The 14,126-nt window shown below is 47.3% G+C and overlaps 1 protein-coding gene across 1 annotated transcript; it reads right to left on the minus strand.

Annotated features, from left to right (window-relative positions):
• Positions 1–2,271: 2,271 nt before the first annotated feature.
• Positions 2,272–9,156, minus strand: SPC24 (SPC24 component of NDC80 kinetochore complex). Its single transcript, XM_090288805.1, has 5 exons — positions 8,950–9,156; positions 4,445–4,589; positions 4,178–4,282; positions 3,989–4,065; positions 2,272–3,196 (listed from the first exon to the last, which is right to left on the minus strand). The coding sequence occupies exons 1-5, from the start codon at positions 9,107–9,109 to the stop codon at positions 3,090–3,092; spliced, it is 594 nt and encodes a 197-aa protein (XP_090144931.1). The 5' UTR covers positions 9,110–9,156; the 3' UTR covers positions 2,272–3,089.
• Between the last annotated feature and the right edge of the window lie 4,970 nt (positions 9,157–14,126).

A 14,126-nucleotide genomic window follows, 5' to 3' on the forward strand; every position in this document is an offset into this window, starting at 1 on the left:
ACCTGCTCAACCATGGTGTCACTGGAGTGGGGCTTCCTGAAGGGGGGTGGCAGGTCACAGATACACAGTCCACATTTCTAAGCCAGTCAGGGAGACCACCAGGAGGAATGGGGGCCACCGTGCAGGTGGACCAGTGTGGACCACACACAGAGTCCGAGGGAATCCAAACACCGTTGTGTATGCTCAGAGGCCAGTCCTCCTGGCCTCTCCCCAGCCTCAGCTCACGGAGCTCGTCAGAGGTCCAGGGCAACGGACACTTGGCCACTTTCCCCATCTGTCAGCCAGGTTGGCCAGATGTGTGACTATCTGACCAGCAATCACTGATACGTAAGACTTCACGTCAGAACCTTAACCTGCTTTTGTCACTCTTTGGGCTTGACCAAGTACATGTGTTGGTTCTAGTTCTTTCTTGGTCAAGGGGCAGTTGCCACAGAGGATACCTCTCATCTGAAAAGCCAAGGGCCCCTACAGTACTGTGATTTTGGCAACCGATGAGTCTGTGCCAGGCCTGTCTCCCCCATCTGTAATATGGATGATGAGCCCACACTGGCTGTTTACGGGGCGGGGGGTGCCGAGTTAGGAATGGGGGTGGCCCTTAGTTCTGCAGCCAGGTGAACTGGTTCCCCACTCCCTGGTCCTGGGGACATCAATCTTACCCTTTCACCAAGGCTGGTCCCATCGCTCAGCCTGCCTCTGGCCAACCTCCAGAATTCATGAGCTGGTGGCTGCCAGTGGAGCAACTCTCAAAAGGAGAATGGGTGGGGGTGGGGGCGGGAGCAGGAGCAAAGGCTGGAGGCTGTGGGCCTGAGCCTATCCTACTGGCTGTCCAAGCATCCAGCCAAAGCCAGGCAGTGAGTCAGGGCCCAGGCATGTCAGAGGTCCAGGGCCTCTCCTGGCTCCTGTGAGCTCAGCCACCTCCATGAACTCACCCACCCATCCACCCAGAGCAGCCTGGCCAGGCCATGTCTACCCCAACACTTGCTCATTCCTTTGGGTCAGTCCCTAAAGGGGCCTTCTTCCTCTTGGGGAAACTGAGCTCCAGATGGGACAAGGGCTCCGTGGTTTCCTCCTAGAACAAAGCCAGGCTATTGCTTGGGGAGGGACAGCAGGCCCACAGGGGGCTTAGGCCCTGGGCCAGGGACACAGATAAGCCTCTTCTGTCATGGAACCCAACTCCACACCTGGTTTCTCTCCCAGGTACTCTGGGTTTAGAGGAAAACATGCTCTTCTCTGCCCTGGATTTTCAGCTGGCCTGCGTCTATTGTAAAAAGACCTCAAGGCCTACCGGGGCTGGGGGGCACTCCTGACACCTTCACACATAAAGATGAGCAGGTGGAGGCCAGCTGTGTAAGCAGAAATGGCCACCAGGGTGACAGCTGTTACTCAGCTGACCGTGGGCCAAAACCCAGCTTGTTTCTGGCTGAGGCTGTAAAGCTGGTGGGCAGCCTGGTGTGTAGGGGCCTCCATGAGGGACAGCAGCAATAGCCAGACACTTGTGGATGTCATGACTAAGGTGGGTGCTCCTGGCATCTAGAGGGTGGAGGCCAGTGATGTTGCTAAATGTTCAGAGCTACCCTCACCAGAGAACGGCCAGCCCTGATTGCCACCAGGGCTGAGGTAGGAAAACCCCGGTCTAGGTTGAGTCTTTTGCCCTTTGGAGGTTGATGGTACAGATGGGGGCTCTCCTCCCACTTCACACATGGAGAACAGAGGGGGCTCTGCTTCTATTGACCTGGAAGACACTAGAAACCCAGAACTTTTACTAGACCATGAACAGCCAAGTGCTGCTGGCATTAAAGGGGGGGCCCTGAAGTTCTCTTGTGACCTGAATGGGCTGGGGTTTCTTACCCTTCAGGGACTACTGAGACCTCTTTATTGGGTTCATTTTCCTAGAACACAACAGACAGGCTTCCCTGCCCCAGGACCTCCAAGGGTCAATGAAATGGACTGTTTTTAGTGCCCACTAGATGTGCTCAGATGCTGCTATAACTTACTGTTCCCTCTGCCTAGAATGCCCCTCTCTGACTAAAACACTAATTGTGCTTATTGTAAACAATTCAGTTACACAGAGGCGTGCAGAACCCAGAGCCCAGAGGTTCATGTAACTATCTGCTAGCTTCAGGCAAGGCTGTATCCAGGGGCAACAGATATCAGTGAGTCTCTACATCTCTCCACCCACTCAGCTGGTCAGTCCACAAGTTTTCCACTCTTAGTAATACCCAAATCACCGAGGACAAGGTTTAGATGAACACATCAACTGGCTGGCCTTGGTCTAGGTTACATGCTAAATCAGGGTTTATTTTGGCTGTTTATGAAAATAAAAACACAAAAATAACAATGGCACATACAAAATAGTTTCAGGTAAACTCCCCACCCCCTTAAAGAAATCCAGAGCTGATTCCAGGTCTATCATCATTAGCAAACCAGGTTCCAATCATCCCTAGGGCACTGTACCTCTCCTTATGTGTGTGGCAATACCGCTGCCAGGGCTCCAGACATCACACCCAAATTCCGGAAAAGAGGGGAGGGGAAAGAAAGGGACTACTCCCTTGCCTTTTAAGGATCCTTCCAGAAGTCTTATACAACACTTCCATTTACATTGCATTGGTCTGAACTTAGCTGCAAAAGAGGCTGGGAAATGTGTGTCAACCAGGCATAGCTCCAGGGTGGCATCTGCTTACATTTCACTCCTCCGTGGGCCAAAGGGATCCTTGTCACCTTCATTTGTGTCCTGGGTACCTAGCACAGTTTTGGCACTCAAAGATACCCCCCTGAATGAATAAAAAGGGCCCAACTTGAATAATAAATAATAAAGACCTGGAATTTGTCATCATATACTATAGTGTCATTTGTACAGTGTTGTCATAGATGTGAGGTCACAGGACTGGCACAGATGAGTTCTCTATGGTTACCTAGCCTAGGCCAGTCTAGTGTCTGAGGCCAAAATCGGGGGCTGGTGGGGAGAAATCCAGTAAAAATCCCAGTTATGTATAAACATTTAATTTTAAGCTGATCTCACCACCAAGGCACCAACCACACACCACAAATGATTGCTGCTGTGTATGAGACATGGTCGGTGAGGCTCCTGGCTACCATTCCGTGTCCACCAAACTCCAAAGATAGTCGCTGATGAATTTCTTGGAGAGCTGGGTGCTGTCCAGGTGGATGGGCTGGGCAATGCTGGGCCCACAATGGACTGAAGGCACAATGTAAGGAAACCAGCCACACACGGCCCTCCCCATGACCCCCCAGCAAAAGGACACTGCTTTAAAAAATTTGTTGGTAAGATTTTTAGAATGGAACAAGTTTTTATGGGGGAAAAAAAACTCTGATAATGTACTGTTCTTTAAAAATTGTGGTAAAATATACATGTAACATAAAATTTACCATCTTAACCATTTTTAAGCGTGGGGGTCAGCGATAAGCACACTCACACTATGCCACCATCACCACCACCCGCCTCCAGAACCTTTCCATCTTGTAAAACTGAAACCCTGTCTCCACCAAACACTAACTCCCCAGTCCCTGGCGCCCACCACCCACTTCCTGTCTCTATGAATTTGACTCCTCTAGGGACCTCATGTAAGTGCAACCTTACAATCTTCGTCTTTTTGTGCCTGGGTTATTTTACTGAGCATGTCCTCCAGGTTCATCCATGTTGTAACGTGTGCCAGAATTTCCTTCCTTTTAAGGCTGAGCATTATTCCATTGAATGTGTACAACCCATTATGTTTACCCACTCATCATCTATCAATGGACATTTGGGCTGCTTCCACCTTTTGGCTGCTGCGAACACCGACATGCGAGTATCTAGTCTAGTCCCTGCTTTCAGTTCTTTAGTGTTTATACTCAGAAGTGGAACCGCTGAATCTCACAGAGATTCCATGTTTCCTTTTTAAGGATCTGCCACCCTGTTTTCCAACAGAAGCTGAACCATTTTATATCCCCACCACCAGTGCACAGGTTTCCTGTTCTCCACAAAGGATACTGCCTTTGATCATCCCTGGTTCACACTCGTAATCCCACTCAATTTTACTTATTCGGTGATAAAGTTGAGCCACATACCTGTACAAGATAGAGAGAGAGGAAGAAAAAAGAAAGTTACCCCAGGGTCAACCCCCACGAAGAGTTGTGGGACTGAACTGAACACACTCACAGAGGCACTTATGGGACGTACGTGGCTGCAGGGATGGTGACCGTTGTGTCTTCATCCATTTCTTTCTCCCGTTTTTTAAGATCAGCCTCGATTTCCTTGAGGTCCTCTAGCTCCCTGGTGAGCTGAGTAAGCAGGCAGTTAAGGATCTCTAGTTTTGGAGGGATGGCTGCCTATGTGCTAACAGCAGCCACACAGGGCCCAGGGTCTCGGCCTCCAAGGCTGTTTCCTAGTGGCAATGACCTCACACCCCCCAGGCAAGGATCTAAATAAGCAAGCAGGAAAGGATATAGGAGGCTGGCCTTCAGGTGAGTGTCCTCCTCGCTGGTCTTCTGAAGCTTGGCTTCAATCTGCTGCAACTCAGCAACCCCCTGGCACGCCTGCTCCTTTGCATCAAGGAGGCTCTGGGCCACATCTTTCTCTGCTTCGAGGATTTCTGCAGAGTGGGAGAATGGGAGAATATGGAGGCCTCTCATCTTGGGCTTTACAGGGTCTGTGCTTCCCTTGGGAGAGCCCAAAGAGCAGAAAATGGTTCATTGACCTATGGCCTCAACTACCCACATCAACAATAAATGTTTCTACTTCCCTGTCTGCAGCCCCCCAAACTGCTCATTCTATTTCCAAACACCCACTAGATAGTTCCACCTGGACCTTGCATAAATGCTGCTGTTTCACTGGAACACATTTGAGTCCAAAATAATAAATAAATCAGGTCCTTTTTTTCACACCTAATCTGAATACCTAACGCCATAGTCCATCCTGTTGCCTGTGCAAGCCTGGGACTGACTCACTTTCTGCATCCAATTAGCCATTCAGTCCTGGCAGGTCCCCCTACCTCCCCTGTGCAGGTAGGTCCTTCGTCCCTCCAGAACCACCCTGGACAGCCTCCCTGCTGTGCCCTGCCTTGGTCTTTCCTGTTGCCAATCTGCCAATCCTTTCTGCCCTCTGCCTTCAGAGTGGCTGCATTAGAGGCCAAATGTGAAGTCACTCCCTTGCTCAAAGACCTCCCATGGCTCCCCAGTGTCTCCAGGACAAGGTCCAGATCCCTTTGAGTATCTTTACCATCCTGGCCAGCCTCCTTTTTCCCTACTTTTCACACCACTACGTGCTTTTCTCTCCACTCTGGCTGCAAACATGCCTCATTCTGCAAAAATGCTCCCATTTTCAGAGTCCTGGACCTCTGCCTGCCTGTCCTCCATGGTACAAATCCAGACCTCCTGGGTAATGCCCAACTCAGACAGTGAGACACTCTCCACTCCCTTCCAGGGCATGACTATGCTCCCATGACAGCCCCTATCACACTGAATTACATATTTCTCTTCTTTCTTCCTCAAATCAGAGATTGCATCTTATAGTCACCATGCATTGCCAACACCTACTCAGAATAAACACATGTTGAACAAAATATCCAGAAAGAAAAAACACCTTAAGGCTATTGTATTCCTTCCCATAGAATTGGAGGAACCTACCAACTCAGAGAAGGCAGATAAAAATGCTTCCCAAGGGTTAGCATTTAAGTGTTTACAAAATTACATTAATTTTTCATCAAAGTACATGGTTGTGAAAATTTAAAAACAAACTTACACACCCCTTTCTAAACCTCTCCACCCCTCTGAGGCAGCTACTTTCAACTCTTCACTATTTTCTTGGGCACTGACCTTCATATTTCTAAATAATTTGCTTATGCTGCTATTTCCCGGTTTGCCTGTCTGAGATGGTGCCTGCTGATTTCCTGTTGGCAGCTGAGGGTCTGGCTTTCTTATAAGCTTTCCTGCTCCTTCTCCACCAACCCTGAGTGTGTGCTCACTTTTTGCATCCTCACAACCCTCTGAGGTGAGGTGGCTGAACCCTACCCACAATTTGAGGTGGAGAAGCCCAGAGGTTCAGGGACTTGCTCAAAGGCACATAGCTCCAAAGCCTGGATCCGAGCCAGATTCACTTGACTCAAAGCCCCAGCTCCCTGGAACACTGACTCTTCTCTCTCCAGCCCCAAATCCATCCATTCCACTAAAACCCACACAGGATGGGTGATGCTGATCTTCTCCCCAAAATATCCGTAGAGGGGGAGTTAAGTGGGGGTGGTGGTGGTGGTGAGGAGTTAATGGAGAGGAAGAGGAAGAAATAAAAGGAAAAGAGGGAATGTTACAGAGTGGGGTCCCCCAGAAAACCCCAGAACCTGTGGCTTGAAGGATGGATGGGAAACAGCTTTCAAGATGCCTTTGCATATCTATGGCTGGCAGCTAGGGTCTTAATTATGTAAATGGCTTCGATGTTTCCACAGCTCCAAGGAATAATGAGCAGTGAATAAGCAAGGCCTGTGGAAGGTTCTGTGAATGGTCAGAACCAGTTACCAGCCTACTGCTCACAGGCCACAGCCAGGGTTACAGTAAGGAGAGGGTGGCAGACATTTGGGGAGGAAGAAGAGAAGAGGAAGAAAAGAAGAGAGTTCCACTCGGCTGGAGAGAAAGAAAATCACAAGGTATTACAGAGAGGTAGAGGAGAGATTCATGCTTTCTTTGCAAGGAAGCTGGGAACTCCACAGATCTAAACCTGCATAATTTTTAAATAAACAATCATTTTTCACCAAACTCTGGTGTTGAGTTATGCTTCTGGCAGCGAGCAATCAGCCCCTCATAACTGAACAGCCCATGGGGTTCTGTAACAGGAAGAGGATGAGAAAAGAGGGCAAGACCTTGACCAGGACATCCGTCTGGTTAGAGGGACATCCAAACTCCTGAGGGCTCACAGGCCTGGTAGCGTCTGGATGCTGCTGACTTTATCTTTCTTCTGGGTCTCTAAAATCATCCTCACTTCATGATCCATTTTCATCCTGTTTGCCAGGAATGCTCTTCCCCTGAGTCATCACGTGTCTAGCTCCTAGGTCATTCAAGTCTCAACCCACATGGCACCTCCTCATAAAAGTGAACTATAAAAAGGCATTGAGAATCCCTGGCTTGGAAACCACTCTGAAAAACTAATGGCAGTTTCTCAAAAAATGAAACATCAAGTTACCATTTGATCCTGCAATTCTATTCCTGAAAGATACAAAAAAAGGATTGAAAGCAGGGACTCAAAGAGATATCTGTACTCTCATCTTCACAGCAGCATTATTCGCACTAGCCAAGGGACAGAAGCAACCCCTAAGTGTCCACTGACAGAAGAATGGATAAAACAAAATGTGAGATAGATAGATAGATAGATGTAATGGAATATTATTCAGTTTTAGAAAGAAAGGAAATGCTGCCCTGGCTAGGTGCCTTGGTTGGTTGGAGAATCATCCTGTGCACCAAAGGGCTGCAGGTATGATTCCAGGTCATGGCACACAGATTGTGGGTTTTGTCCCTAGTCAGGGTGTGTATAGGAGGCAACCAATAGATATTTCTCTCTCTCTCTAAAGTCAATAAACATATCCTCGGCGAGGATTAAACATTTAAAACACACACATATATCTTTTTTAAAATAAATAAAAAGTAAAGAAAATCTAATGCATGCTACAACATGGATGAACCTTGACGGCATATGTTCAGAGAAATCAACCAGACACAAATGGACAAATACTACATGATCCCACTTATATGAGGTCCCTGGTCCCGAGAGGAGTCAAATTAAGAGACAGAAAGTAGAAGAATGGGTTCCAGGGGCTGGGCAAGGGTGGATGGGGAGTTAGTGTACAAAAATCTCAGTTTAGGGTAAGAAAAAGGTCTGGAGCTGGATGGTGGTGACGGGTGCACAACAGTGTGAATGTACTTACTGCCACTGAACTGTTCACTTCAAATGGTTAACATGAGAACTCTTATGTCAGTTTTACCACACACACACAGTTTTTCATAGCCTTAAAACCAAAAACGCCTGGCACTGAGGACAGCAGTGACAATGCTATCAGCAGGCTGATTCCACAGGTGAGGAAAGAGGCTCCAGAGGGAAGTCACTGGAGTGAGACCACAGGGCTCGAGTTTAGAGCTGAAATCCAGGTCAGAGGCTCTGGGCCTCACCTGTGGGGAAGGCTGGATGTAGCCTTCTCTGCGGCATAGCAAGATACTTATTGGCGGAACTTGTTTTCCTTACCTTTAAGACTCTTGTATTTGACGGTGTTTTGGATTCAACAAAAATGATACTGTTTGTCCACTGTGCTCTCCACATAAGCAGGAGGCACTTGATCCACACCAATTTATTTAATCCTCACCATAGCTCTGGCTCCCTCCCTCTCTCGCCTCCCTGGGGTTCCTGCTAAAACATCATCTCAAAAGGCCTTCCCCACCCCTCCCCCAAAACATCACCACCCCTCTCTACACAACCTAGTTTTTTTCTTAGCCCATCACCTCTTGCCTTACCCATTTTTCTTGTTTATTCTGCCTCATCTTCCCGCTATCATATCAGCTCCCCTAAGGGATTTTATCTATTTTGTTCCCTGCTGCCTTCCCAGGGGTGGCATTATGTCTGGCACACAGCAGATACTCAGCAGAACTTCTAAACCTCAGGAAGTGGAGATGCTGGGTTTCAAACCCGGGCGCTTTAACTCCTGAGCCCCAATTCAAATCTGAATCCCTCAGCTCCTCGTCACGGAACTCTCAGAACTGGGCCAGGCGCTCCAAGCTCCAACATTTACCACTAAACGCCTGGAGGTGGCTGCTGTTAAAGCCCATTTCACGGGTGGAGAAACTGAGGCTCAGTGAGTAGCGCCCACCCGCTAGCCCCACGGGGAATAGACCAAGGGATGGGGCACCCAGGAGGGAGGGGGTTTCGAGGACGACCTGGCCGCACCCTCTCATCGCAAGGGCCTGAGCCCAGGCCCTCACCTCGCAGCTGCTGCTCGGCACCGTCTTGCGTCTCCAGCAGCCGCTTCATTATCTGCCGGTAGCGCCCTAGCAGCCGCCGCTGCTGCGCTTCGGCGTGGTTGGCGCCCAACAGGCTCAGTAGCCCCTGACATAACTCTTCCATGTCGCGGAAGGCCGCCATGGTTGCCCGAGCGCCGATCCCGCGCAAATTTAACTGCCTGCGGGGCCCGCCCCCTACTTGAAGAGACCCATTTCTTTCCATTGGTTTGGCCGTCCGTCAGTCATCAGCAAATTGTGGCCAGCCCTTTCTGGCCTGGCGTAGTGCGCCTGTGCTGGATCCTACGCCAGTCATCGACAATGGCCAATTGACGCGGGGGGCAGTGGCTCCAAGAGTCCTGCCTAATGAGCCTGCGCAGATTGAACAGGCGCCGATAAGAGTTTGAAGTTTTGTGTTTCTGGTTACGAGGACCACCTGTTGCATGCAGGGGCGGTCCTAGCGGCGAAGAACTGAGTTGCTTCTAGTGGACCTGAGGTTGTACAGTGTGCGTGGGAGACTCACAATAAATAAGTAAACTCTGTAAGGGGCTGCATAGCAAGTTGGAGTCTACAACCAGATTTATTAGATTCCAACCCCAGCTTTGCCACTTATTAGCTGTGTTACTGTGTAACTTCATCCCATTGTGCTTCATTTTCCTCCTCGGTAAAATGAGGGTCATCATAGTACCTACTTAAGGGTTGGCGTAATGAGGGCCGATGTCTGTTACTCCGTAAGTACTGAATAGGTGTTAAATAAAATATGAAACACTTGCTGGCGAGGTGCCTAACGCACCAAACATCATTCTATGTGCGGGTCTGCGGTAGAGAAAAGTCAAACTACACACTTTTGTGACATGTTCGTCAAACTGAGGTGAAGGAATCAATGCAGTGGGTCATGAACAGCATTTTCTATGACCAGTATTTTCTACAAAGTGTAATGGAAAAATTCAGTGCATTGTGTATGGAAAGTTAGTTAAGTACTTGTATTGTTTGAGGACACTCCAAACTCTGCATTTGTTTACTAGGTGTGGCAGATTGTATTTTTGAATACCGGCTGTAGAAATACTGTAGTTCCAACCTTGCCACTCCCTATCAAAAGGTAGACTCCAATTCCTTTCCTCTTGAACTTGAGCAGGACATGGTGCAACAAATAGAATGTGGCAGAAAGGACAATGTGTGACTTCAAGCCTAGGTCAGAAACTGGGTTACATCTTTTGCCTAGTGTTAGTTCTCTATCTCTCAGTTTCGAGAGGTTTTCTCTCAGTTTCGGGATGCTCTCTCTCTCTGAGCTCAGCTGCCATACTGAGAGAAAGCGCAGGCAATGTGAATGTCCCAGATAAGTTCCCAGCTAAAGCCAGAATTAAGCACCAGACAAATGAGACAAGTGAATGAATACTGAAATGATTCCAGCTCCCAGCCTTCAGGCCATCCCAACTGACACCAAGAAGAGCAGAAATGAGCTGTCCCCATCAAGCCCTGCTCAAACCGCAAATCTGCGAGCAAGATCATTGTTAAGAAGCCAGTAAAACTGGGAGTTGTTACACAACCCTAACACCTGGACTGTCTGGGTCGCATGTGAAATCTGTATTACTGTAGGTCACAAAAAGATTGTTCCGGCCCTGGCTGGTATGGCTCAATTAGTTGGAGTGTTGTCCCATGGACCAAAAGGTTGCGGGTTTGATTCTTGGTCATCAGGGCACATAACCAGATTGCAGGTTCCATCCCCCGTCAGAGTGTGTACCCTGGTCAGGACCTGTATAAGGCAACCAATCGATCTTTGATGTCTCAATCTCTCTCTCTCTCTCTCTCTCTTTCTCTCTCTCTTTCTCCCCCATTACCCTCTCTCTAAATGCAATGAAAAAGTGTCCTCAGGTGAAGATAAAAATTTTTTTAAATATTGTGCAAGTCACTGCTTTAATGGCAAGACCTCATAATAAGCAAGAAAACATGAACAGGACCTTTTTAGATAGGAACAGCTTCTATGAAGGCAATTAAACAGTGTCACAAAATAGTCACTAGATTTGGGATGGGGAATGCAAGTGACTTTAAGTCCAGTGATCAGGGTTTGACTTCCTGAGTAGGGGACATTTGAACTAGGACCTGAGTGATGAAAAGGTGTTGGGATACAAATAGCCAGAAAGAAGAAAGAGCAAGGGCAAAGGCTGCTGAGGTAGGGAAATTTTTAATTTGCTTTAGGACTACTGAGGAGGTTAGTGAGGCTGCAGAGGAGTGAGCGAGCAGGAGCCCTCAAGTTTTTTTCTGGTGTAATAGGAAGCATTGGAAGGCATTGTGTAGGGGTGAGCTAGGGAAGATCTCAATTTCAGATCTTCTGAAATCAAGAGAACTTGCAGACAGACTGGATGTGTAGAATGAGGAAGAGAAAGAGGATGCTTCTTGGGTGTTTGGCCTGGTTGGGTGGTGGTGCTAGTGGCCAAGAGGGGGAGAAGCAGGGTTGGAGGTGAGGGGCTGCATGAAGTGAACAGGTTAGAGACTTCCTAATGCTTGGGGGATGGCCAAGTGGAGCTATCAAGAATGTGGTTGTGCACTGGCTGGTGTGGCTCAGTGGATTAAGCACTGGCCTGCAAACCCAAAGGTCACTGGTTCAATTCCCAGCCAGGACACATGCCTGGATCCTGGGCCAGGTCCCCAGAGTGAGCACTCAAGGCCAGTGTTGCTCATCCTCCTGATGACTGAGCATTGGATACTGACACTGCCCTGTCACCATCAGCTGTGTGACCTTTGGTGGCAGGGGCTTGCCTTCTATGCCTAAAAGCAGTGGAGTGGATTACTTAACAATGCAATGTGAAATAAAGAGGAGATAAAACCTTGGGTTCAGTTTCTGGCGCTGCAATTTACCTGTGACCTTGGCAAGTTCCTAACCTTTCTAAGCCATGGGCTAATGATAGCTCTTTTTATCAGCTGGGGGGTGGGGGCGGGTTCTCAAGAGATAAGCCATTCAAAATTGCACAACCATAGCCTGAACCATAGCCTGACAGATATAAATGCTCCAGTCAAAAAAGGCCACTCACCTCCCTTCTAAAAAGCACAGCTAGAACCACTTCACAGCCAGTAGAGTGGCTACTATTAAAAAATAAAACCCAGAAAATAATAGATGTTGGCAAGAATGTGGAGAAGTTGGAATCCTTGTGCATTTTTGGTGGGATTGTAAAATGGTGCAGCCACTATAGAAAACAATATAGCGGTTCCTCAAAAAACTAAAAAGAATTATCATATGACCTAGCAATTTCACTTCTAGGTGTATAACTGCCAAATTGAAAGTTGGAACTTGAAGAGATATTTGTACACCCAGCATTACTGACAGTAGCCAAAAGGTAGAAGCAACCCAGGTGTCCATTGTTGGATGAATGGATAAACAAAATGTGGTACATACTATGGAATATTATTCAGTCTTAAAAGGGAGAGATTCTGCCACATGCTACAACATGGACGAATCTTAAGGATATTATGCTAAGTGAAATAAGCCAGACACAAAGGACAAATGCTATATGATTCCACATATATGAGGTCCCTAGAGCAGGCAAATTAATAGAGACAGAAAGAATGGTGCCTGGGGCAGGGGGTGGGGGTACGGGGTGAAGAGTTAATGTTTAATGGGGACAGAGTTTCATTTTGGGAAGAAGAGGCCTGGATACGGAGGGTGGTGACGGGTGCGCAACAATGTGAACATACTTAGTGCCACCAAACTGGACACTTAAAACTGGTTTAGATGGTAAATGTTATGTTGTGTATCTTTTACCACAATTAAAAATACATGTATAAAAAAGTCAAAGCAAGAAACTGGGTGGTGGTGGGGAAGGGTTTGTAAACATAAGCTAAATAAGATTAACCAAGGTGACAAAATGGTCCTGGGCAATTGTGAGAAACAATTTTAAGTTTTTTTCCAAAGGCCCCCTTCTTGTCTCTTAAACCCTTCTGAGAAACTGACAAATGCAGCAACCTTCCGCTCTGAAGTACACAGCTTTGCATGAAATTCCTGGGATTTCCTAAAACCTCTGAAAGCCACCCATTATCTCCTGGTTGAACAATCCAAAGGTAAAACAGAGGAAGTGAGAAGTCAGGAGAGCAATCATGAATCAATGACCTTTGGAGGGAGTGAGAGGAAGGACTAGAATCCAGTCCAGGACACTCCAGTTCCTGTCCTGGTGCTGGGGACTCAAGGAAGTTGTTTGTGAAAAGCCGTGGAGCTGTACACTTTTGTACACAACTTGTGCCCAAAATGTATGTATATTATATCTTGAAAAATAAAACAGAAAATCTTAAGACCCAATCTATTAGAAAAAATTTTGGCAGGAGGTACTCCAGTGTTGATGATGGTGAGACCACGGCACCCTCCATTATGCCAAACATTTCTGTATTGTTTGAATTTTGTCTTTTACAATTGCTACAAATTATTCCATCAAGAAAAAACAATCTGAAAAGACTTTGCTTGAATTCTTCACTGTGGGTGTTTGTTAGAACTTCCTTCCACAATGGCAATGTTTTCTATCTCTGGAGCCCAAAACTACAGCCGCCAGCCCCAGGCACATACTATGGAAATAGCCACATGTGTCTAGTGGCCACAGACTGGGACAGTGCTATTCTAGGACAGAGCATAAAGGAGTTTATTTTACAGCCTTGTCACTTTTCCGTAGCTTTGGACATTGTTCAAAATAAGTAAATTCTAAAAAGGGTATCTATCTTAAAGCTTAAAGAGGAATACACTGAGACAAAGATCAGACGCAGGGGTCAGCATTATCATAAGGTGGCTTTATTTAATTTCTTTACCTTCTAAAAAATGATTACAAAAAGGAATACTTCATTTAAGTGTAATACTGTCTGTATGGATGTACCGTGGTTGGAAAGTAAAGATCATGAATACATGTCAGAAGAGAATGAAGACAAAAGCAGGACACACCCTGTAGCCTACCATGCCAAGCCCAATGGGTACCCAGGGAGAGAGGAACATATGGACAAATATGGATTTTTCGGGCGGGGGGGGGCAGTGTGTTAATGAACCATTTCTAGAAGCTTAAAATAAACATGCCCCCTGGCTCTGGTCCAGGACACAACTCTGTACCACTTCTCAAAGCTGTCCAGAGCTGCAGCCTTCCATCAGATACCAGTGGACAACCTCAGGCCGCTTTGGTTTTGCTTTCTCTCCA

This window comes from Furipterus horrens, unplaced genomic scaffold (assembly GCF_987537825.1).
Source record: "Furipterus horrens unplaced genomic scaffold, mFurHor1.1.pri manual_scaffold_10, whole genome shotgun sequence".
Taxonomy (NCBI): domain Eukaryota; kingdom Metazoa; phylum Chordata; class Mammalia; order Chiroptera; family Furipteridae; genus Furipterus; species Furipterus horrens.

Excerpts from the sequence above, each read along its gene's own strand:
- SPC24 (XM_090288805.1), bottom strand. The coding sequence starts at position 9,109 with ATGGCGGCCTTCCGCGACATGGAAGAGTTATGTCAGGGGCTACTGAGC. Across the intron at positions 4,590-8,949 it reads TGCCGAGCAGCAGCTGCGAG|AAATCCTCGAAGCAGAGAAA; the intron begins GTGAGGGCCTGG and ends CCCACTCTGCAG. Across the intron at positions 4,283-4,444 it reads CACCTGAAGGCCAGCCTCCT|TCAGCTCACCAGGGAGCTAG; the intron begins ATATCCTTTCCT and ends CTGCCTGCTTAC.